The sequence below is a fragment of the Trichosurus vulpecula genome, chromosome 4 (assembly GCF_011100635.1).
Source record: "Trichosurus vulpecula isolate mTriVul1 chromosome 4, mTriVul1.pri, whole genome shotgun sequence".
Taxonomy (NCBI): domain Eukaryota; kingdom Metazoa; phylum Chordata; class Mammalia; order Diprotodontia; family Phalangeridae; genus Trichosurus; species Trichosurus vulpecula.
In genome coordinates, this window is record NC_050576.1 from 440,291,962 (window position 1) to 440,317,362 (window position 25,401).

Here is a 25,401-nt window from a genome sequence, read left to right on the forward strand (position 1 = left end):
AATCTTGATGGATAACGTGGATTTTGAGTGAGGGAAGACCTTTGGAAGGTTTGGAGCTCCATAAACCTCTGGTTGATTCTTTGCTCTGGCCATCACCAGCAGTATCCTTCCTCCACCCAGTGAGCACCCAGAGGAAAGATTACGTAGAAAAAGAAACTAGATGAATGGAATTTATTTGATGATAATCATGGTGGGCTGTCTTCTCATGATCTCAGAATATCAGAGAAGACATTAAAGCATTAACATTGGTTTTGCCCCCACACCCTAAGGACTAGGAGTCTCTGCTATCTCACAGGTGAAAACCGGAAAGCTTTTGTTTCCAGGAAGTTATATTCATGGTGTTTCATGATGGTGTTTGCCTGTTGTACTCACATGTGTTCCCTTAAACCAAGATGTCAGCATGCTACAAGTCAGTTCTCCTCTGAGTCTTTCTGCCTTCATTTTAGATATATGCCCAATCCTCATACCACATAGTGTTCCCCCGGGGCAGCCCCCTTGATGCTCTGCAAAGCTTTGCCAAGTCTCATCCCAGGGCTTTTGCGTGTGGGGTGAACAGGTAGATTCCTGGTTTCCTGTCCTGTAGTAGACACATACCTGGGCTACTGTCCTTTCATTGGAGATCTCCTTTCCTTGCCTGCAGTTACACATAATCATCTGTGGATAGTCTTTTTAATGTATTGTCTTTGGAAAATCAGACTTCTTGTAGTAATGATTACACAGTAAGGAAGAACACAGGGAGGAGACCTGTCTCCATGTTGGGTGGACCCACTCTGGCAGAAGTACAGAGAGCTGCCTACACTGTGCAAGCCTGTATAGCTTTCTGTCTCAATGGTTAGAGGGGTTCCATCATCAGTAAAATCACAGCAATTCATTAGAGTAAAAAATATACCAAAATAAAAGAGAGAGGAAGTAGTGGATGTGGCTGGAGTCACGATGGAGCAGAAGGGTGGATGGTGGGAGTATGAGAGGAAGAAAAAGGGCTAGACGGGTGGTCTACAGGGGTGGAGATGTGACTGCCTCTTTCCTGAGTTAGTCTTCTTTGGCTCATTATAATTCATCACACTTTCTCCCAAATAATAGTCTGTGAATGGACATCCTATGTAACTTTTTGGAGCTTCTGCTCCGACCTACCTTCCCTAATAGAAGAATCAATTTCGTTTCTTCCTTTAGGGACCACCCTATTTCACAATTGAGAAACTTGGTTGACCATAATTCAGGTGGTCACAGATTCTTACTTTTGGGGACTTGGGATTTTTCTTATCTTTGTAGCTTTTATGCATTTGGTATTTTATATTTTAAGACCATCAGGTAATAGGTTCCTCCTCTTTTCCCAATTTATAGCATACCTTATGTTGCAGTAATATTCTATTTTCTATACTTTGGTGTGTGTAGCCACTGCTGAACAATTTGCCACATGTTCTTATTCCTAATGATAAGCCTTGAGTCCAGTGGTCTGAGGATGAAACATGCTGACCACCTTCTGCCACATGGGTGATAGAATGAAAATGGAGAATAAGACTTTCCTTTTTGGAAAGGCCAGTGTAGGAGTTTCTTTTGCTGGCTCATGAGGGTTTTATTTTTCTTTAAAAAAAAGTGTTCAATTAGAAAATGGAGAGTGGAAAGGAAAGACAGTGTGTGTAATGGAAAAATGAAACCCTATAGTAGTCTGCACAAACCAACCATTTGGAGTCAAGGGCTATAGAATATTCTACTGGGGGGGGGGAGGCAGTGCAGCATGCCAAAGGGGCTTGAGAAGGAGTGAAGGGGGAGTGAGGAAGGTTCCAGGAAGGGCATGGGAGGGGAATCAAAGTTGGCTGGCCTGGGCCCTCCACAAAATGGAGGCCCCAAAAGAAATCACCAGTTGCAGAAAGAGGTAGTCTTGTGGGTAGCTATTCCAAGGTGAGGAGACCATAAGAATGGTTGAACAGTCCAGGGGGAAGAGATCCAAGGCAGTAGCTTAGGCCTGGTTTTGAGGTTCAACAAGTTGGGCCCAGAGCTGGGAGGGAAATAAATGTTGCCTAGTCTGGGCCCCTCTGCACCGTGGCAGCCTCAGGAGGAAACCCCCGTAGGAGAAGGCGCTGACCTGGCAGATGCATGTTTAGAGTGAGAAGTCATTGAATGTGAGAGCAGTCGGTAACAGAGACAGCGGGGCTACGGAAAACGTGAGGCAAAATTAGGGGCCTGGGAGGATGGAGCAAGCGAGGCAGGGCAGGCATGGGGGAAGATCTTCTCTCCATCACTGGCTGGCGAACCAGCGTGAGAACGGACTCAACATCACAGCATCACTCCCAGAGTCTTCACAGATGGAAAAGGGAGGGGGTGGCTGGAGCACAGACAAGTCTTGGGGCGGGGAACACGACACACTTTTTGGGATGCTGAGGAGTCTCCAAGAGGAGAGGAGGCCAGTTGTGTGAGAATAAAGTTCCTGAGCTTATTTTTACCAAGAGAATATTAGTATGGATAGGATACCTTCCTGTCTTGCTATAAAATTTTCATGAGACTAGTTTATATACTCATTGAAGGCATCTTTGAAAACATGATGAATATGCGTGAGAAGAGAAATAAGTCGATTTTAGCAATATTTGACAGCAAGGCAAATATTTCCAGGCATATTGTTGCCTGAAAGGTCAGGAGCAGTGTTTCTCACTGTGGGGCTTGAGGACTCCTGGGGGTTCTGGAGATATTTCAGAGGGTCTGCAGGGTCAGAGCTATTTTTATAATAGGACTATATCAATAAATAGAACCCACATGAACAAAAGCCCTTTCTAGAAGCATCCTCGATAATGTATGTAAAGGGGTCCTAGGACCAGAAATTTTGAGAACAAAGACCCCGTTGTGCTAATTGTTTGCTGACTAGAACAAAGCGTTTCTTTAAAGGAGGAATTCTTACCCTGGGGTCCAAGGACCCCTGTGGATCAGTATCAAGGAGGTATCTGTGAACTTGAAAAAAATTGTGACTAAACCTGTAAGTGAATTGGAGCATCTACCCCAATAATGCCTGTTGGTGTTGGTGGCAGTGTTTTAAAAACATTATTCTGAGAGGATGCAGGCTTCCCCATGCTGCCTAAGATGTCTGATACAGAAAAGGTTTTGACCTCTGGTTTAAATAGATGTAAAAGGCTCTTATCCCAAGAAGAGGGCCCTCGTGCCAATGTGGGTATCATACAGGAGGCTTTGAAAGATGTCGGAGCAAAGACTGATTGATTCAGCCTTGTGATTATTAATAAGGGTGTTTCCCAAAGATGTTGGCCCATGGTAAGGTCTCAATACATTCTTATTGATGGATTCTTGGTCACTTTAATGGATGGTGTCTAGCAGGGTATCCAAAGCAACCAACCAATCAATAAACCTCTGTTAAGCACTGTGCTAAGTGCTGGGGATACAAAAAGAAGCAAAAGATACTCCTTGCCCTCAGGACATTTATAATCCAGTGGGGGAGAAAATATGAAATACATAGTTACGAAGTAAGTTATAGAGAGGACAAATAGGAAATAATTAACCGAGAGGAGGCACTGGAATTAAGAGGATTTGGGGAAGGCTTCTTGTAGAAGGTACAATTTTAGTTGAGACTTAAAGGAAGCGAGGAAGGTCAGTAGTTAGAGCAGTGGAGGCAGAGCCTTCCTGGCATGGGGGATGGCCAGAGGGAACGGGCCAGCGATGGGAGATCGAGGGTCTTGTTGGTGGAACGGCCAGGAGGCCGCTGCTGCTGGAGTGCAGAGTACGTGTTGGAGTGTGAGAGGTAAGAAGCCTGGAAGGTGGGAGGGAGACCACATGATAAAGGGATTGAATGCCAAACAGAGGATTCTGTATTTCATCCTGAAGGTTAGAGGAAGCCATTGGGGTTTGTTGATGGTGAGACCTGCACTTTAGGACACTCACCTCGATGGTTGAATGGAGAATGGACTGGAATGGGGGGAGACTTGAGGTGGGCTTATCCCCCAGCAGCTGCTTCGCTAGTCCAGGTGTGAGGAGAGAAGGTGGTGTATTGGGGATGGTGCAGAGGTGTAATCAACAGGCCTGGGCACCATATTGGATCTGGGGGCTGAGAGAGTGAGGGGTCCAGGAGGACTGCCAGCTTGGGAGTCTGAGGGACTGGGGGATGGAGTCGCCTCTGCAGTGCTGGGGAGCTGTTTGAGGAAAAACATCCCAAGTTCTCTTTTGGACATATGGAGGTACCTGAAAGACAGCTGGAGATGTGAGATTAGAGACAGGCCATTCGCGGAACACTCCAGTTTGCAGATGTTGTCATATGGAGTGCATCAGATGTTGGAAAGCGGCTGAGCTTCCTTTGTGAGTCCCACAACCAGCTCAGAAGTGCTTACAGCATCAGGGACAACTAACGGGAATAAAGCTCATGGGTTTTAGTTGGTGGGAGGCAGTGTGGGAATAATGGAGACAGGAGGACCTGGGTTCAGGTCTCTCCTTCAGCACACCCCAGGCAGATTCCTGGGCCCCCACGGAATACAGCAACCAGAATGGACCAGTTCCTGTCCTCGGGGGGACTGCTCCTTGATCCAGGAGACCAGGAACTTTTACAAGTGACCTTCGTGGAGTTTGGGAGAAGGAAGAATGAAAGGCCTCAAGTGGCAGGTGGCCCTTGGGCCAGGCGCTGAAGGAGCCCTTGAGTCCTGAGCAGCAGGGATGAGGAGGGGCCTGTACCCCACATATGGTGTGACGCATAAGCAGCAAGACAATTCGGCTGGATGAGCCCGGAAAGGTGGTTCCGAGTCCGGTCAGAAAGAAAGGGCTTTTAATGCCAAACAGAGCATTTTGTAATGGATCATACTGGTCACAGGAAGCCAGTGGAGTTCACAATGCCTGTGGACGTTGAGCTGGCCCACACAGTACCAGAGGAGAAGAAAGCGGGCCGGCTGGCAAACACATGATGCAGCTGATGTGGCGCCCACGAGGATGTGTGACTGAAAAAGAAGGGGAGCCTGCCATGGGGTGGGAGTCACGGGACAAGGGAGCAAGACTCCTCCCTCATTCAGGGGAACCCTTTGGAGGACCTGGACAAGCCACCACCTTCATCTTTGGAGGGATCACATGTGTTGATGGGGTAGCCATTGACATCTGGAGCTTTAGAAACCCAGGCAGCCAGCTTGGATGATTGAGGGAGTTAGAACGTAGGGCCTGGAGTCAGGAAGCCCTCAGTTCGAATCTTGTTTCAGACACATACCTAGCTTCGAACCTCTGCCTACCCCAGATCTCTTGTCTGTAGAATGAGGGTAACAGTAAGTGCCTACGTCCCAGAGTTGTTGGGAAGATCAGATGAGACAGTGCACGCAAAGCTCTCTGCCAGCCCTGGAGCTCTGTATGATTGCCAAGTGAGGACAGCTGGACCAGTTTGCAGTTTTTCTAGGGGCATTTTTGTGATCGCTTGGACGATCAGTGGATAGGTTGTGATCACCATCTTCTTCAGAGCATGGGAGTGCTGCTTCCCAACGCTGTTGTCTAGGACACTTTCACTTTCTCACACAGAGATTTAAGTCATCAAAAAATAAACTTCTGGTTTAACTCCATTTTAGAATCCCTTCTTTCTTGTCTGTCCTTAAGTTAAAGCCTTCTTCGCTTTGTCAGTGTTTTATTCATCCAGTGTGCCAGCTTCTAAACTTAGCTTCTTTTGTGTCAGTTATGATGTCACTTCTGGGAGAAGATCATCTGTGTTTTTCTTTTAAGCTTAGGATTGCGATCTCCCTGTGTCGTTGGCAGGCCATAACCTAATTCTGGGCGTTCCTATCACCTCTCATGGAGTTGGACAGACTCAATAAACAGCTATGCAGAGGTTTTCTGGGACTGCAAATCAGCCTGTAGCCACCTGGGAGCTATTTGGACATTAATATGCCAAGGAACTTGAAGGGCTAGAAGCTGGAGCCAGCATTGGCTTTGAATTTCCACTTCAATTCTGAGACCTCTGTGGTTCTGAAGTGGAGGAGGAGCTTGGTGCTGCCCCAAATCTTAGGATCTCAGGCCTTCCTGGAGCAGATTACGGAACTGTAGTTGGAGCAAGCCCCACACCCTCATTTTGCATGAAGGTGATGAAATGGAGGCCTATAGAGCAGATCCTTGGCTACATCCCAGGCTTCCTACTTCTCCTGGTACAGTTCCTGTGCAAAATGGTTTAACTCCCGAAATCCTCTTTCCCTGCTGGGGCCTCTCCTCCATGCCCACATGAGCCCTGCAGGTCTTTTCTGAGGCTTGTTCAGGCACCAGCGCACCTAGAACCCCACAGGCATGGTTAAGGTCCACTACAAAGGGCAGTGGGTGTCCCAGCTTCTCGCCCTGGGCTGTGTGCTAGGAGGCCCTGTGGTGACTGGGGATCATTTTGTGTTCTGAGTGTGAGATTTGAAGCCTTGCTTAAACTGTAGGAGGGAGCAGGTAGAATTTTGGGGACACATTCTAGCTGGTGGTAAACACAGCCCATCAGTGCATATAAGCATATAAGATAAGCAATTCCAAGTGGTTGGTTTGGACCTTTTATTATCTATTTCTTACCAGAAAAATCTTTGTAGAAAGAGCCTTCTTGGTTATTGGCTGTTGTTTGGTCATTGTAATAACTCTAGGTGGTTTGTTTTTGCTTTAACTCTTGTGATTTCATCAATCCGGAGGCTTCCCTGTGAAGAGCCTCCACCCTACGGATTGATCGGCACCTTCCCTGAAATTTGCAGCTGTCCAGAGCTGCTGGGGGCACTTCTGTGTCAGTGAGACTGAAGCCTAGGGGCTTCTGACTCCAAGACTCCCCGTTTCTTACAGACACTGCCTCTCTACTGAGCATATCACTTCTTACAATCTGGGGTTCTTTAGAACAAATTTAAACCGATTCTATATTTGGTAGAAAGCTCTTAGAAGATTATTTGCTGCCTTGTAGCTAGAAATTAATCAGTTTATGTTTTGTCAATATCATAAACCCAACTTCTGTTTTGAAAGCAAAATACAGTTTGTTTTTGACCAAGTATTCCAAATAGCTTTTGACAAATTTTGAAATATTAACATCTTTTGAAAGTATAAAAATTTTTTTAAACTTAGGGAAAGCATGTCTGGTACAATTATCAGATATGCAGAAAGCAAAACACAGCTGGTGTTTTCATTTTGGTTAATTTTGTGATGAGTTATTTAAGCAAAAATAATAATATTTTTAAATTGGTCCTTTTTAGATTGACCTATTGATACACATAGCTGCAAAACTTGAGAGTTCCTGCAGCATATTAATAACAGCTGTCGGGTGTAAATCCAGTTAGCTCACCCCAGCTGGAAAACAGCCAGCAAGGATCTAATGAGGATAGAGAAATTGATGGCTGGGTTCCTTGATAGGACTAATTGCCACTTTCTTATTTCAGTTTATTATCCCTTCCTTGAGATTTTAAAGACTTTGAATCTATATTTTTACATCTAACCTAATAGCGCAAGACTTTCAGGACTTCTGAAAATTATTGCAAAAGTTTTCTTTCCAGTTGTCCATGCTTCTCTGACAGGAAGGAAGATTAACATCACCTGGCCTCCTCTCTCGTCTCCGTCGCACACACATCTACCTACACCAACAAAAACACAGCACACACACACACTCCATCTATCCCCCCCCCATGCACCCATACACAACACACACACACACCTACCCACACAGCACACTCACCCACACCCCCATATGCAACACACAAAACACACACACACATATACAACACATACATACACAACACACACACACCTACCCACACAGACATAGCACACCCACTCAAACCCACACCCCCATACACAACACACACACACACACACACACACACACCCTCCATAGTCTCCCTACCACCTCTAGGATCAAATATAAAATCCTTTTCAAGTCTTTCAGAACTTTCCTCTTCCCTCTGGTCCCCACCCGCCTCCCTCTGAGCAATGACATCAGCCTCCTTGCTGCATCTCCTGACTTCCTGCCTTTTTTTCTGGCTGTCCTCCATGCCTGGAACTCTCTCTGTCCTCATCTCTGCCTACTGGCTTTCCTGGCTTCCTTCGAATCCCAGCTAAAATCCCCCTTCCTGCAGAAAGCCTTTCTCAGTCGTCTTGTGGCTTGTGCCCTCCCCATTCATCCTGTCTGCATCTGGTGCTTTGTGTGTTGTCTCCCTGTTAGACTGGAAGCTTCTCGAAAGCAGGGACTGGCACTTAGCCCAGTGTCAGTGCACAGGCACTTCAGTAGTTGTTTATTTGACTTGACTTCTGGTTGATTAAGTCCATGCAGGTCATGTGGTACCCCAGAGGTAGAAGATGGCAAAATAGCCAATAGCCATATTGAATCAGTCAGTATTTGCTGAGTGTGTTGTTTCAGGACTTGTTCACAGCTATGCCAAAAGAACATTGGTGGTTTAAAAATGTGTGTGTGTGTGTGTGTGTGTGTGTGTGTGTGAGTGCGTGTGAGTGCGTGCGCAGCCTGGAATTGTTAAAAGTGGTGTACGGGTACCCATGGAATGTGAAAAAACCCAAAGGATGGGGCTACCTGGTACAAAAGGTAGTTTTTGTATCATTCTCTCCCTTCCCCGGGGTTTTGGTAGGACATGTGGTGGGATGGAATTTCCCAGCCATTGCCTGCTTTTGGACTTTGGACTTTACCATGCCTTGGGAAATCTCATTATCCTACAAGATGGAATCTGCCTGGTCCTCACATCTGCATCCCCTCTGCATATCCTCCCCCTGACTGAGTGTGGGGCCATGGGCTCCAGGGGGTCTGTTTAAACAGGGGGCTCAGCACAGTCTTCTCATTCCCCAGCAGCCCCACTACTTGGGGATGTCTTCCTTTTGTATGTGGGCTCTCTTGGGGGGCAGGGGGAGAAGTGTTTGTATCCCTGGCACTTAGCATAGTGCCTGATGCTTAATAAATGTTGATTGACTGGCTGACTGAACCATACAAGATAATCCATGTGTGGTGGGTTCCCTACATCAGAGGGGAATCTCAGGGTCATAGATTCAGGTGGAAGGGACCCGAAAATTAGTCTCATTATTTGATAGTTGAGGAAACAGACACAGACTGAGGAAGTCATTTGTCCACGGTCACAGCTGCAGGGTCACAGTTAGTGTTGGGATCCAGGGCCTGTGACTTGAGGCTTGGAATTCACTGCCTTGTGCATCTGCCCTGGGAGAAGTCAGAGGTACCACCCCCACTACTAATGAGATCACATGGAGCCCCTGAAGAACTGGGCCAGGGCAGCAGGCCAGGGGACCGTAGGTGTGGGCTCCGTAGTGACCTCTTTTAACAAAGCATACCTGAAGCCCTCAAACTCATTCCTTCTTTACGAACTCGTAATCCCCCGAGAAAGTCAGTTAGTCAGTGAACATAGATTGAGCACCTACTGTGTTCAGACACTATGCTAAGCGCCAGGGCAGTTATTGGCTCTCGTTGTTCATCGAAGAGCATATAATCCTAGATATCAGGGAGCTGGCGTAGAGAAAGAACAAACTCTTCAAACTCAAAAAAGGGATGAAAAATTAGATAGGGAAGAAACTGATGGGAAACGGAAGGGAAATTGTGCCATTGTGTTAAGAAATGAGGCCCAATTCCTCTGGCTCCCGTGAGAGCAGAATGTTCATGGCAGGCTGGGCATGTCCTGGATAGCCTGGAGACGCCGTAAGGGGTGCGGTGCTGTGGGGGGCCGGGGGGGGCGGCTCCATTGCTAGTAGATTTTCATGTTATTGGAAGATCTTACTGGGTTTTGGGATGATTTTATATGATGCACAGCATATAAAATCTCAAAAAAATTGCTAATAGACATTAGAACAATTTTTAAAATGTTTATTAAATTTGCGTTAACTATTTATAAAGCTCCCTACCATTCCCCCTATTGGCCCTCTCTTCCATATACACCTTGGAAAAAGCAAGTTTGACGTTTGTGTCTCGGTGTTACTTTGTAACGTGAAACATCTTGGTATGTCATTTATCCAAATGGGCAGTGTTGTTGTTTTGTGGTTGTGTTAATATTATAAGCTCTGTTGTCATGGAAGCAAGTCTCTGAAGTGTTTCCATGGTGTCACCATGGCTAGTCACATGGGCCAGATTTTTATCTTTGGAGATGGCTCTATGAAAAGATGTAGCTGGAGTGGGACAAGTACGATGATGTGATGTTCATCATTGGCTTATTAATGAAGGAGTAAAGATAGGATTTGTCGGCCTAAAACCCTTCTGCTGAATCCCATGGTAGAGTGTGTGCCTGAGTATTGTGTAGGTCCTTCTGTAGTCGAGTTGGCATCCGGCAGAACTAAAATCTGCAGCAAGATTTTAAATATATTTTTATCACAATGTGTACTTCTTTCTCTTTCTCCTTGGCTTTCTCAGCACCTTCCATTATGTTCTAGAAGCTGTTTCTCAGAATCCAGTCTGTTCCAGCCTCTTTGCTGTGCCCATCACTCCTGAGGACAGAGGGGTGCGCCGTAGGTGGTATGGCGCAGCCCCGAGGCCGGAGATGGCTAATGAGACCATTCCGATGTGCCAGGCAGGGTTCCGAAGTAGTTTGTTGGTGACGTTTCTGCTGATTAGCAATAGAGGGATGCCTTCTGTAAGCCTTGTACGATAGCCGTGTCTTTGGTGTGGCTGATGAAGACGCAGGGTCCTAAGCTCTGCTTTTATTTTGGCCGGTTGGAAAGAGTGTGGAAGCGAATGTGTGTTCACTGTGGCCACAGGGATGTGGGACTGCTTTAAGAAGACTCCCGTGCAGCAGGGCTTTGCCCACGTAGCTGGAGTGCCTGGAATACGTGAAGGTGTGCGTGAGCTTAAAGAAGATCGGATCATAAGATTGCTATTTCAGAGCATCCCAAAGCCTGAGAGAAGTGTTCTTACCCTCTGTGGGATCAGGATGGAAAAAGAGAAAGGAATAACATTTGTACACCACCTGTTACATGCTGAGCCCTTTACAGATATTGTCTCCTTTGACTCACAGCAACCTGGCAAGATAGGTGCTGTTAATACCTCCATTTCACAGTTGAGGAAACTGAGGCAAACAGGTCCAATGACTTGCCCAAGGTCACACAGCCTTTCCCCAATTGATGGATCTTCCTGACTCCAGGCCCAGTGCCAGAGTCATAGTCAGTGTCAGTAAACATTTATTGCATGCCTGCTATGTGTCAGGAACTCTGCTAAGCAGTGGGGCTCCAAAGAGAGGCACACAACAGCCCTTGCTCTCAGAGCCATGGGGGCAGGGGGGAGGGACAAGGGAGATTACCTGGCCAGACTCAGGGTACATCCAAGAGTGAGGAAGGATCTGAGGACAGAGCCGATGGATCCGGCCGGCGACGAGGTTCTGGAGATGTGGAAGTCCAAGAAGCAGCCTGTGGGGAATGAGGGGAAGAGTGCTCTGAAAACGGGAGGGGCAGGAGGCGGCCCTCCTGCGAGCCGGCGCTGGGATTTCAGGGTGATTGGGTGTGTCAGACGCACCCTTCAGAAAAAAGGGCCAGAGGCTTCACCAGATGGTCAGAGAGGTTCATGACATAGGAAATGTGAAGAGCCCCCGATCTAATCCAGTTCCTCATTTGGAAATTGAGGAAATTGAGGCAGAGATTAAGTGACTTGCCCAAGGCCAACAGGTGGCACAACAGATGGAACACTAGACCTGGAGTCAGGAAGACCTGAGTGCAAATCCTGCCTCAGCCATGTCACTCTGGGCAAGACATCGAACCTCAGTCTGTCTTGCATTCCTTGTAATATGGAGATGAGTAATGGCACCTACCCACCAGGGTTGTGAGGATCCAAGGAGAAGACACTTGGAAAGTGCTTTGTGGGTGTTACCATGCTCTCTCTGAATGCGTTACCATGCTCTCTCTGAATGCTGTTGCTGAAGGCGTTGCCGCGGCCATGGGAAAGCTTTGAAGGCTGGTTTTGTGACTCCCAGTCAGCTGTCTTTCTGCTCCATCTTTCCACACCTTTGTCACCTTTTTCTAATGCTTACTTGATACATGTAATTCAGCATCATAGAGCATACGAAATGTTGAGTTGATTCTAGAAGTAATAAAGAGTCTGACACCTTTTCACTGGCTGAGAAACCCCCGATCACACCTCTGTTGTGCCCCTCACTGTGATTGTTCTCTGTCATTTGGAATTTGGAAGAGGAGAAGAATGTACTTTGCTTTTATTGATTCAGATTCAATTGATTACCAAAGACTGCTTCTTCTTTTCTTTTATTTCCTCCCAGACTCGATTGTAGCAGGAAACAGAGCTGTGCTTTCATTGGTATAGGCAGCTTCCCTTGAGGAAACTCCCACTAACAAGTGCCAGGCAGAGCTTGGGCCCAGGCCTTCCTCTCCGGCCACCAAGCCATACGGTCCAAGCAGATCGAAATTTGTACTCAGCTGCCAAAGTCACCACCTTGGATGAGAAGGGTTTCTTATGGAAAATGAAGTCTACGTAAACAGGGGAAATTTTGGAAGACCAAGCCTTGAGCTAGGCCTTTTGGGAGCCATTTGAAGGAAGGATTTGTAGCTTAGGAAACAAGTGTCCTGAAGGGAGAGGGTGGCCAGAGGGGTTCTTTAGGGAGCTTCAGAGGCATTATTAGCTGTGTTCTCTGAGGCCCCAGAGGCAGAAGGAGGAGGGGAACCAGATGCTGGATAACCCTGTTTTCTTTAAATGTAGAACAGATTTGATTTGATAAAAATGCAAAGGACAAAGGACTAGCACCTGAGCCCCTACGTGATCAAAACAATTTCCCTTCCTTTACTGCTGGGCTTATTTGCTGGGATTCTTCTTGTTCAGGTCCCCATCTTGTTCTGTGTCCTGGCCTGCTGTTGTCCTAGCCACTTTGGAGCTCAAATCATGGACCTCCGGACGCAGCATGTGTCCAGAGGATCATCACTGGGACAGTCATGGTGGTGCCAGCTGCCGCGATCGGTCCAGCACTTGCTGCCTTTTGTCCTCAGCACAGGTCTGGCTGCTTACGATTTTCCTTTGTGCAGTACTGAGCCATGCCCTTGTGTGCTCTGGGCAGGTGCCCCCTCCCATTGAGGAGGACTTGGTCTGGCCTGGATCTAGTAATGTCTGTGTCTGCCGTCCATACCTAGGAATGCTTGAAGGACCTGATGCTCCTCTGCCCTTGGGATGTGTGTCAGGGTGGCAGAGAACTGCTTTAGCCCAATGGTGGTGACTCCCAGCCTCACCATTCACTCACTTTGCTCTTGCCAAGGTTATCAGCCACCTCTTAATGCTCACTAAAGCTCCTGCTTGACCTTCCTGCAGGATTGGGCTGGGGGGAGAGGGGGGGGGAGGTTGGTTACTCCCTTCCTCCTGGACAATTTCCCTTCCCTGCCTTTTGCTGTTCTCTGCTTCTGTGTTTACTCTTCTCAATCTCCCTTGAAAGAACATTGTCCACACGCTGCCCCATCGTGGCTTGAGTGCCTACTTGGTGCTGAGCGCAGGATGCAAGGAAAAGGCAAAAAGCAATCTCTCTCTTCTCCTCCCTGGCCCTTTTCTGTCAATGCTTGCTCTTAATTATCTCACCTGACCCCAAGTTTTCAAGTGTCCCCTCTACACAGGATGATTGCCAGGCCAACCTCACCAGCCAGTTCCCTGTTCATATTTCCATTTGGATATCCCATAGATCCCAAGATCTTCAGGTCTAAATTGGAATTCCTCTCTTTCCCCCAAACCTGGCCCTTATCGGAAGTTGTCTTGTAGCCTTCCATCCCCCCAGGTTTCTAATCTTCTTACTGAATCGAGCTCCTGACATTGGTCACAGTCTACGCTACCCTTTGCACACACATGGTCACTGCCCTGGGCCAGGCCCTAATTCTGAGCTTTGATGTCTGAGCTTTCACCTTGACGATCCGATTGCCAGCTTCTCTTTCAGGTCTGCTAGCTTCTGCTAGCTTTCCCTGAAATGCCTTTCGTCCGTGCAACAACCAAATTAATCTTGATCGAGATCCCTCTGACCTTGTCACTTCTGGCTCCCGTTTGCCTTTCTAGATAATGCATGTTACTCTGATACGTGTTCTGTCCTAGGCCAACTGGCCAGTCCTGCCTTTTCTTCAACCCAGCCCCTGTGCCCAAGCACAGTCTAGGGGCTCCCCAGGGTCAAGTGGAAGAGTGTCCACACCAAGGAAATCCTAGATCTGTGGGGTGGGAATTCAAGTTACAGCATCAGGTTGGATACTACAAGGTGTGGGAGTTTAGAATAGCTCTAGGCCAAAAAAGAGGCTGTGGGCCTGGACTTCCCAATAATACTCAAAAATAGAATCTGATGGACTGTTTCAGGGGAATTCAATGTCACTGCAAATACATTTGGAGCACAGCTAAAAAAATTAAGACAACTATCATATGAAGATTATATTTAGGATTATCTGATGTGAAATAAATGTTATAATTTTATATACACACATACACATATGCATGCATATCTATCCTTCTATCTATCTATCATAGGCCACTTGTCATGTATCAGGTTACATGTTACCTGGTAATCTCCAACCAATTTCTAGTTAGAGATTCATGGATGTTTTAACACTGTGCTTGTTTGGCATTAACTAAGGTACTTTGCATTCTTTGAGTGCTTTTGGACTGGAGCATGTAGGCTGGCCAGTTTGGCTTGCACGTCCCCCCCGCTGTGTGGAGGTGGGGCTGGGACAGATGTGGGGTGGGGGGGGGTTGACCAAGCCTGAGAAGATAAGTGTCTCCTGGCCTGGGCCCGGACCTCCATCTGGGTGGAGCCTTTTATTGTGATAGCTGGGGGCTGGGGAGCTGGGGCTTGGTCTGAGTGCATAACCCGCTGTGCCTGCCCATTGACTTGGTTAAAAGATCTTCTGCCGCTCAATGTCTTCTCCTTCCTGACTCTTTGTCCTTGATGATTTTTAGCCAACAGAAGCTGCACCTCCCTCTCCTCCCATTGTCCCTGTGATCCCAGTCCTGCCAGTCTCTGCTGAGAATACTGTCATCCTGCCCACAACACCACAGGTTTTTATTCTTTTTTTTCCCCCTCTCTCCCTGCCTCCTTCAGTGTTTGCAATTGTTTCCTGCTTCCTTTGAGCCTTTAGTTTACTTAGAGCATCAGTATTTTACTTTAAAGAAATGTCCCACTTAAACTGGGAGAAATGCAGACTATTGAGTATTTTAGTGACCTTTTGTCAAATGTTCTGAGTAGTTTGGAAGTAGCGCTTCTTTTAGAAAAACTTTGTTTCTTTTTAGAGACGGTAAAAACCTGTTTAATACTTTGTCATCTTACTCAGTCTGCACAGTTTGGTAAGACAAAGAGCATCTTGCTGCCCTGTGAATTACCCACTGCGTGTTTTTGAAAAACCACACGGAGCTCTGTTGTCTTGGAAATGTCTTTTGGTTTATTACCTTTGTTGGTTCTTGCTTTAGCTTGAGAAATCAGGCAGCTAATTGAAGCAAAAGGACTAAAGGGTTTTCACTTTAAAATACATTTTCATATGTTCTACTAAGACCAAATGTCTGTTTGACAAAGGGCAGATTCTACTTATCAGAAATAACCCTACTGTTATTCGGTGTTATTCAGTAAAACAAATGAACGAGCATCTCATCCACTTTTAGTTCCTGAACCGATTCCTTCAGCAAGAACAGCCACGTGCTAACTGGCGTTCTGAACCGATGTGGGAAGTGGCTGCGGCCGGCCCTGTGACTCTTCGCCGCCTCCTCACCCTTCGTGATGGGCTTCGCCAAGCGGCGCAGGGACCGAAGGAAAGGCCGCTTATTAGCAAAGGAATTGACTGAGATTCTGCTTCATCTTTGCTTTATTCGAAAAGAAATCATTAAAAATTAAATCATAAAACCACAGAGAACAGAACTACCGAGCTGAGTCAAAGCGAACCTCTTCTGTTCATAGTAGATAGATTGAGTCTATAAATAAAAGATAGTTTTGAGTAAGTAGGTGAGACTGTTCTTGACGGCATTTGTCATCATTTTAAAATCTTCTGAGTCGCTGAGGGAAAGAAGAAATCCTGAGTGCCTCCGTTTTCTTTGTTATTTCCTGTGAGGAATCCTTTCCCTGTCAGCCCCTCCAGAGCTCCCATGGGCGGCCTGGCCAGAGTGCTCCTCCCTCCCCTGGCCTTCCCTCAGGCCTTGACTCAGGTTCCCATTGCCTTTGCCCAAACTTGGTCAGCGCCCTTCTCATGGGCTTCCCTGCCCCAGCTTCTCCTCTCTCTGCTCTGTCCTTTCCACTGCTGCCTAAGTGCAGATCCGACTGCGTGACTTTCCTAGTCTACCGACTGTCTCCCTGTTGTCCCTATGGTAAAATCCAAGCTCCCCCTCAGCCTTTAAAGCCCCACCCTTCTTGGCCTCAGTGTTTCTTTGGGTCCTTAGTGCACATTTCTCCCCAGGCCTATGGCTGCAGCCACACTGACCTCACCTCTGTTTCTCCCACGTTGATGCTGAAGCTCCTGTCTCCGGGTTGGTGCTGGGCATGCTTCGTATCTGGGATGGACTCCCTGATGACCTTGACCTCTGACTCAGAGAGACCTTCTCTCATCCTTTACTGTGCAGCTCGAGCTCCACCCCTTATGCTCACACCCTCCACCCAGAGTCCCTGGTCTTTAACTATTCAGGAAAGATTTGTATTTTTTAGCTTTGTATTTATGTTATCAGACAGAGCATCCCAGGAGATGCCAAGGCTTAAAACTGCCCCAAGATTCTGGGGGACACACTCTCTCTCTCTGTCTCTGTCTCTCCATAATATCTCTCTCTCTGTCTCTCTGTGTCTGTCTCTGTGTCTCTCAGTATTTAGTTTGATTGCTTAATTCCGCTTTTGGACAGCTGGCAGCATAATGAAGTTTATCCTTGCATTAAACCAATGTTGGTGTCTCTCTCTTCCACCCACTACTTCTCATTCTGACCTATGCCCTGCCCCCCCCCCCCCCAGTGGCCCTTCCAGTGTTTTAAACTAGCTCTCAGGCCCTCTTCTCTCCTATCTACCTTACCCTTCTTTCCATCACTCCCCTTGAGGCTCCTTTTCTCAGGACTAACCACTTCTAGCTCTGTGGATGGGACTCTTTTCCAGGCATCTCCAGGCTCTCTCACCATCATGGTCTCCTGTCCTTTGTGGAATGTGGCCCCAGAATTGAACCTGAGTCCATGGACGTGGTCCGACCAGCTCAGAAGACAGTGGCAGTGTCCTGTTCTGAGTGCTTCCCTAAACCTCGAGGTGCAGGCAGCCCACTCTTGCACTTGCTCCTTGTACTGACAACTCCTCGTGAGCTGAGGGTCCGCTGAACCCCGCCGCATAGCCTCTGTTTCTCCAGTTGGTTTTGTGGTCCTCCAGTATAAGATTTGATAGTTGTCCCTTTTTAAATTTGGTCATATTAGGGTCATCCCATCTAGCTTAACCTATAAAAATATTCGTGTATACTTTCATATACGAGTACCTCCCAACTTTGTTATCTACAACAGGGCTGTCCAACCTTAGGTTTTTATTGAAACAATAGACAATATATGTTGATTTGCCATTTCAGTGAGAGCTCTGTGGTAGCTTGCTTCGTTTACTAAAGCATTTATGTAAATTTCTATGCTTGTAGGCCGGCTTCATAAATTGCCAGCGGGCTGCATTTTGGCCAGTTCTGATCTACAAATTAGGCCTTTTATTCCCTCTTACCAAATTCCTTAGCTTAGAGCAGCAGGCTTGGGAGAAAAACATCAATGTTAAGGGTACCGGCCATAGGTGGACGATAGGCCCACTGAACGTACCTCCTCTGGGTTTTCTCTCCCTCTTTTCGCCTCTGCTTAGATCTGCTGGAACGTCCTTCCTACACTAATTCTGGCCTGGGGACTGAGAAACCCTGTTTTCATGTCCAAAATAGGCTGCTTAGGCACTCTCATTTACCCCACCGTGCCTGCTCAGAGTTGTCCCATCCCATCTGCCCAGATCTGTTCCCCATTCCTTACTAAGTCTTGTAGCTGCAGCTTGGCACCATTCCCCTTCAGTGCCACCCACTGGCGCTGCTTCTGCCATGGGAAAGAAGAGGGCTTAAGGGGCCAAGAGTCTGGCTGCACCCGGCTTTGCTATCATAACTAGTGCATTACTTCTGTTCTTGAGGGATTGGATACCTGGGTGTATTGGACGACATTCTCTCAACCTCCTTGTGCAATAACTCTAAACAAAAAAGAAATAAGATCACCAAGTGAAATAGTCTAGAGGGAGAAGAGAAGAGCGTCCAGGGTGAAGCTCTGTAAGGCCCCTGTGGCTTGTGGGTGTGACCCGAGTGAAGAGCCTGCAGAGGAGAACCGAGGTTGAGCAGGGTTACAAGAGAGAGAGACTATGGCAAGGAGTGGTCAGAGAGAAAGAGGATTGAGGAGAGACCATTGGGTCTGGTGATGTGGAGAGAGCAGTTTGGGGGGAATGATGACGTGGGAAGGGAAGACAAGCCATCCTGCAAAGATGGAAGAGGAGATTGAGTAGAGATGGGCCAGAAAAGGAAGAGACACGGGCCCGGAGCCAGCGGGGATGGATGGATTCTGAGGCTCGTTTGAGGAACATGTTTCTAGGCCGCAGAAGAGAGCCCTGAAGGAAGCCAAGGATACTGCGGGGTGTAGCTGAGGGGGGAGCACGTCGTGGGGCTGACCCCCAGCTAGGCCAGTGTGTGTGAAGCGAAGGGAACCAAATGAAATGACCCTCTCCTACTGGCTGCTTGTTCCCTGGAGTCACAGAGTCCATCATTTTGGAGGTAGGAGGAACGTCAGCAGCCATCTAGTACAGGCCTCATCACTCAGCATCCTCCACGAGGGGCTCGTCGCACTCTGCGATGCTGGATTATTAGGTAGTTCTTTACAGTAACCCTTCTACAGTTTCTGCCCACTGCATTTCCGTTTGCCCTCTAGAGTGAGCACGAGCCTTTCAAATACTTGAACCTAGCTCCTATAGGTCCTTCCTGAATCTTCTCCCAGTGAAGCATCTCCAGCTCCGTCAGCCCAGTGGCATGGACCTGCGTGCCCTCTTGGCCTTAGCCAACCTGAGCGTGTCATCCTTCAATGTTATTGCTTAGAACAGAATACTGTAGGATGGTCTGATCATGGTAGAATGCCGAGAGACCATTGCCACGTTTCTGGAAGCTTTGCCTCTGAACAAGTCTGGTCCCCTACTTGGGTTGGCTTTTTGGCAGACCCACTATCCTGTTTACTCTTGGAGCCTAAAGTCCCGTAAAAGCCCCACAGAAGTGAATGGGGAGTCCGGCCCTGGTTAAAGAGGAGCACACGCAGCAGCGGCCACTCTTGGTACTTGCCACCAACCTGCTTCAATCACATTGTGATCTCCTGAGCACACAATGCCATTGCAGACAGCTTGAAGGGGGTCCAGGTATGTGTCTGTTGTGAGGATTCTGCAGTGGAGGAGGGAAATGCAGTGCCAGCCTGCCAGGCAGCCTCTCCACAGAAGGGAAAGAAGAAATACCAGCATGGGGGAGTCGGACTTTTTATCAGTATTGTACTGTGGTCTTAATGTTTTTAAATACATTCTTCTGTTTGATTTTTACTGAAATTTTTTTTATTGAGTAAGTGAGAGCAAGCAAATCATTTCTTTTTAGTAAGAAATCTACTTAACACCAAACAGAACTAAATGAATATTAGCTCAACCATCTTACTTCAGACTTACAAAATGATTTCCAGTCAGGCTGATATTTAAAGATGCAAGAATAGAATTTTTTGGTTACTCACAGTGCTAAAATAATGAGCACTGGGGTGTTTTGCACATAGTAAGAGTTCAATAAATGTTAAGTGAATAAAGAAAGGGACATGGACCACTCCAGTAGTCCTGTCATTTCTTAAAAGTACAACTGAGTCTGGGAAAACTGTTGTGGCCTATAGTTATTCACAGAGGTTAATTGAACAGTATTTAATAGTAATAGCAGGCAGGGTGTAATGCATATCTCTCTTGAAAGGATTTGGAGGTTTTAGTATGATAGTGAAACTTTAATTGTAGGAAAAATATCACATGGAAACTATTGTGCTGACTACTTTCCACGGGGACTAAAGGAGGCTGGTGTCATTTTCTGGCCAGTAAAACAGAGGAATTGAAGACTCAGCACAGTGGAAAAGGTCCTGGAGATGGGAACTAGAGAGCCCTGTCTCTGAGTGTTATGGGGAAGAGCTTCAAGGAGCTCTTAACAGACTTCTTAAGCACGCTCCGTATGCCTAACGGATCAAGAGAGTGCCCGAGGACAGTGACTTTGTTTTAGAAGAAATAATGAGTTGAATTATCATTGGGCAAATGCTTCCCAGATCTCTGTGTCTGGCCCCAGTCTGCTGGGCTCTGACCCTGCCCATTGGAAATGACACACTGCCTGTCCTGGTGACATTTCACACTTGTCCTGCCCGTGGCAGAACTCGGTAGCATTGCCCACAAACAAACTATACATGGGAGTGCATCACACACACACACACACACACACCCCTCTTCTGAATGCCCGCCTTTTTCTGTTGAAGGCAGAGCTGTCCTTCCAATAGACAGTTTCCCAAACCTTGGTGTTGCCCTTGACTCCCCTCCTCTGGTACCCCCCATATCCCATCACTTGCCATTGTCTCTCTCCCTGTCCTCTTCCTGCTCCTTCCACTCGCTTTCCTCTCATAGGGACCCGTGCAAGTGTCTCTGAACTGGTCTCCTTGCCTTCAGTTGCTCCCCATTCTAGCCCTCGGGGTCCACTGTGTTTGTACATTCCCCCCCCCCCCCCCCCCCCCCCCCCCCCCCCCCCCCCCCCCCCCCCCCCCGCCCCACCAGCTTCGCCCTCCTCAGTCTCCCATTCACGTGTGAGGAATCTGCTTTCTGGCATTTAGAGCCCTCTGCAGGGTGGACCCCAACATAGCTTCCCTGCCCCACAGTGCATTTCTCCCACTCATGGTGGTCTGACCCAGCCAGTGCTCCCTTCTGTGCTTGCCCACGGTCCTTCATGCTTGGGGTCTGGGACTTGCCCACCTCTGGCCCCTCACTTTGGACAGTATTCTGCTCCCCCTCCACACAGTACAGACCGCCTTGCAGCCTATACCCTTCTTAGAGAGCCCCCCTGTACTTGTGTATTTCTTGAGGATTCCTGCCCTTTTCACCTTTCTGGTGCTTAGTCCATGGCGAAGATCAGAGATACAATGAACACTTGTTGATCGACTGTTGGCTTGGCCTTGCCTCTCCATAATAGTTTACTTCTTAAAAGTTAGCTCCAAATGGGAGCCACCTTGTTATGTTCTGTTGGCGTATTTCTTTCTTGTGGACAAGAACATCAGGTCCCTGTAGTGTGAGACAACTTTATGTGAGAGTGTACTTTTAAGAAACAGCAAATGTTGCATGTGTTCCTAATGGTGGTGAGAGCTGTTGGTGAAATGTCTCGACTGTGATAGCTGAACTTTGCATTTTTTGGTGCAGGGAACTAATACATTTTACAATTTTTCTTCAAAGGCAAATCCTCCTCCAGTGCTGGTCAACACAGATAACTTGGAGACGTCACCGTATGTAAGTTTCCATTTCTCTTATATTCTTATTTTCCCCCACCTGTCCTTGGGGCCAGGCATTTTTCCTTGAGACAGTGATTATCAAGGAGACCATGAAATTATTTTTTAATCATAAAATTGTAACTACTTTTTACAATGCAGCATATTTCTGAGACAAAATTTATTAAGCTTAGTTACTCATAGATTGTGGTGGTAGCTGAAACAAGCATAATTCAAATAAGTTATTCTGAACAGTTGATTTTCTGCTTTGTCAATAAGTGGGAAAATCTGATTAGGAATCTGTGCTAGGATGTTTGAACTAAAATCTGATTAACCTCAAAAGATTATCTTGGACCAGTTACCAGTGTGGGGTCACCGTACGGATCATCGTAATACATATGTTATTGGATGACTCAGGCATCTGCTGAATAAGTCTGGAGCCCCACTTTGGGAGCCTGATGAGGAGGCCAGGCCAGGTCTCCACGGCAGCAATTTGATATTCAGCGTATCGTGATATTCATTGTTGTGTGCTGTGTGTGTTCCTGGCTTAAGGTGAATCATTGGAGTTTCGTGGGTTTGAGCTGTGTGCAGATGGATGCCTCTCTGGTCCACCTTGTAAAGGTCAGAAGGTTGATACAGAAGCTGCTGCTGTGGGCTTAGGGAGGGGAGGAAGAGGGGAGAGGGAACACTTTTGTTCTTTGTCTTGGTTGCTGTTGCTGTTTGTCCTTCGGTCTTGAAGAGGACCATGACATCAGGAAGGTGATGCCATGACATGTAAGTGAGTTGGGCTGTGCAGAGTCACCAGCCTCGCTCTCTCCTCCAAAGCCATCTGGGTCAGATGGTCAGATATAGATCAGGTGACTGGAGATGGCCCAGGATACACTGGGGGACCTTGGCCTTCACCAAGGTCTCAGTTTGACTGAGGCAGAGCCCATTCAGTGATTGAAGCTTAATAAGAAATGAGGCAGAGAATGGCCTCTTTACCTTGTCAAAAAAAAAATCCATCTGGGAGGGGAAGACCCTTAGGGTCAGGGTCAGAAACAATTGCTATTTACACTCACTCCGGGCCAGTCTGGGCTGTGTTGTATCAGCCGCAGGCTTTAATAAATGGACTGATGGGTTGGAGTGTGGGTTATGAAGGGGACGATCCTTGGGGATCTGTGATCTTCCGTGTTGGGGATCAGTGCCCTCCGCTGATTGGGATCACAGTCTGTATCTGTCTGTCCTCCCAAAGAGGTCCAGGCAGCGAGTTAGCAGCCTTCCTCGTTGTATTCAGATGTTGCAAAAGTGCCAGTGGAGCGCTCGGGCCATTCCCAGCCAGGTGGCACGGTGCTTGGAGCCAGGAAGACCTGAGTTCAAATCTGGCTTCATGCACTCAGGCCTCCATTTCTTAAACTGTAAAATGGGGTTGTTGGCAGCACCCACCTGCTAGGGCTTCGCTCATTTTACTTAGTTGCTTAACCTTTTATTTTTTCTTCTTAAATTTTTTTTATTTTGCTAAATGTTTTTCAGTTACGTGTCAAACTTTTTAAACGTGCATTTTTTAAAGTTTTCAGTTTCAAATGCTATCCCTCCTCCTGTCCCCACCATTGAGAATGCAAACAATATGCAAAGTATATTTCCACATTAACCATATTTTTGCCATTGCCTAAAAGCATTTCCGTCCCCTCTCCTTTTTCACGTTGGGCCCAGCTTCTCGTCCACCTGTCCTAGCTGTCTCAGACTCACAGACTCCTTGGCTGGTTCTGTAGGACATCTGTTCAGATGCAACTTGAAATTTGGCTAATAGACGTGCTTTATAGTTAGTCGTTCCCATGTGGATGAACAGGCCAAGCTCCTTTGGGTAATCCCAGTTGTCTTATGGGAAGTTTTGCAGTTTTGGGACTGAATGTAATTGGCAAAATGTCATGTGCAAACAGGAGTATTTGGAAGATCTGCCTCTCCATAGGGCAGTCTTCCTTGGGCCTAGACTGCACTGGGTCTCCTCCATTTGGTGTCATCGTTCAGTGCTGTCCCTCTCTTGGTCACCCTGTGGACCACACTATTCATGGGTTTTCTTGACAAAGATACTGGAGCAGTTTCACAAACAGGAGTCAAGTGGCTTGCCCATGGTTACTTAGCTAGTAAGTGTCTGAGGCTGGATTTGAACTCAAGTGGTCCTGACTGCAGGCTCAGGGCAAATACACAACCAGGAGACCCTGCTCTGTTCTGTTCCTTGCACGGTGTTTATTATGGAGATGTGACAGTAAACAGTGATTTCGGGTGTTGAAAAGTCTTGAAAAGAATGTTCAGTAATCCTGTTAGATGGTTGGGCAAAGCACAGATGGTTGGCCTGTCTTTTTTTTTTTTTTAACGGGGATTGTTTCTGGGTATTTCATTGTGGGGGTTGAGTCATGTCAGTTAGATCTGACTCTTCGTGACCCCATTTGGGGTTTTCTTGGCAGAGATACTGGAGTGGTTTGCCGTTTCTTCTCCAGCTCCTTTTACACAGGCGGCAACTGAGGCAAACAGGGTGAAGTGACTTGCCCAGGGCCACACAGCTAGTAAGTGTCGGAGGCTGGATTTGAACTCGGGGAGAGGAGTCTTTCTGACTCCGGGCCTGGTGCCGTCTAGCTGCCCCATAGTGTGCTTTAATGACATGACTTAAAATGTATTCATTATATTCAAATAAAGAATATAGAAAACTCTTTTCAACTCTTCCCCTCCATGCTGGGATAATTGTACTCTCACAAAATGATATGATATGAGTCTTACTCTATCAGACTTTTATGAGATTCTTCTCTTTCTTAGTTTTTCTTTTTCTTTTTTCTCTACCTTTTCTGGATTCAGGCCTCCATCCTCACACTTATTTTTTGATAGCCGTCTATATTACTGGCACAGGGAGGGCACTTAAATATTCGGGATATTTTACTTTTTAGAAGACATTGCCTTTTGCTGGCTATAGAACAAGTAAAAAAAATAGAAACTAAGTGTTGGGATAAATTAGGCAAATCAACGTAATTGACAGTGTTCCAAAGTCAAGCAAGATTTGCCAGTAGAAGCAAATCTTAAATATTCTAGAATGTGATGCTAATCTGAAATGGATCAGAAGAAGTTTAGAGTGGATTGGGACCCAATGGGAAAGAATAAGCTGAAACTCCACTCCCCAGCAGTCAGTCTGACAGGGGAGGATGCCCCCACTTACCTGGGGGAAGTTGTCCCTGTCCTGTCCCCTGGGGCAAAAATTAGAGAAACTCTAGCAGGCCCAGTGTGGGATGAATCTCCCCAACTGCCTATTTCCTCTATGTCAGTGTAGCCGCCTTATCTCTACAGGGATCAGACCCTTATTACTGGAAGGGACTTTAGCAGCCTTTTAGTCCAGCGTCCTTAGGGGTTTAAATGGTTTACCTGCTGTCCCACAAGTTGTCATGGCATCACCTTCCTGATGTCATGGTCCTCTTCCAGATAAAGGACAAACAGCCTGTGAAAAGTTGGAGCTGCCCCACTGGGTATCCAACTGACTACTTTAAGTTGGGCAGTGCAGCTCTTTCCCTCCCTCCTTCCTTCCTCCCTTCTTCTTCCCTCCTTCCCTCTTTCCTCCCTCCCTCCCTTCCTCCCTTCCTTCTTCCCTCCTTCCTCCCTCTCTTTCCTCTCCCTCCCCCCTTGCCCTCCTCTCCCTCTGTCCACACTGGGAATTCACACCCTTACCTGTAGGTACTCTGCCCAAAGGAATGTAAATTTTGATTCCTGAAACCTTGAAAGATACTTTGAGGTTTATAGGCTACATTTCTTTCTTAAGGGCCGTGCCTTAAACCCAAATCACTCTGGCTGTCATTGGTTGGCCAAAAGTAGGTTCCAGTCCAAGCCTCACTTGGTCATTGTTTGGGCCCTGATGTTTCAGAGTGAGTGTAAATAGCAGTTACTTCTGTTTTGGCCAAAAACTCTGAGGGTCTTCCCCTTCTGGATTGATATTTTTTTTTTTTTGACTAGGTAAAAGAGGGAATTCTTTGCCTCATTTCTTACCTAGCCTTAATCACTGAATGGGTGTTGCC

General features: G+C 47.0%; 1 protein-coding gene across 10 annotated transcripts in view; it reads left to right on the plus strand.

Moving 5' to 3' along the window:
* The window catches only part of DLG1 (discs large MAGUK scaffold protein 1), a 223,965-nt gene that overhangs the window by 108,035 nt on the left and 90,529 nt on the right, over positions 1-25,401 (plus strand). For 4 of the 10 annotated variants that reach the window (XM_036754320.1, XM_036754321.1, XM_036754322.1 and 1 more), the window contains 2 exons: positions 14,807-14,905; positions 21,339-21,392. The exons of 3 other annotated variants lie outside the window; for them this stretch is intronic. In XM_036754320.1, the coding sequence (XP_036610215.1) occupies positions 14,807-14,905; positions 21,339-21,392 (153 nt within the window). The remainder of the gene's footprint in view (positions 1-14,806; positions 14,906-21,338; positions 21,393-25,401) is intronic. 3 more of the 10 variants (XM_036754324.1, XM_036754325.1, XM_036754328.1) reach the window with 1 other exon arrangement.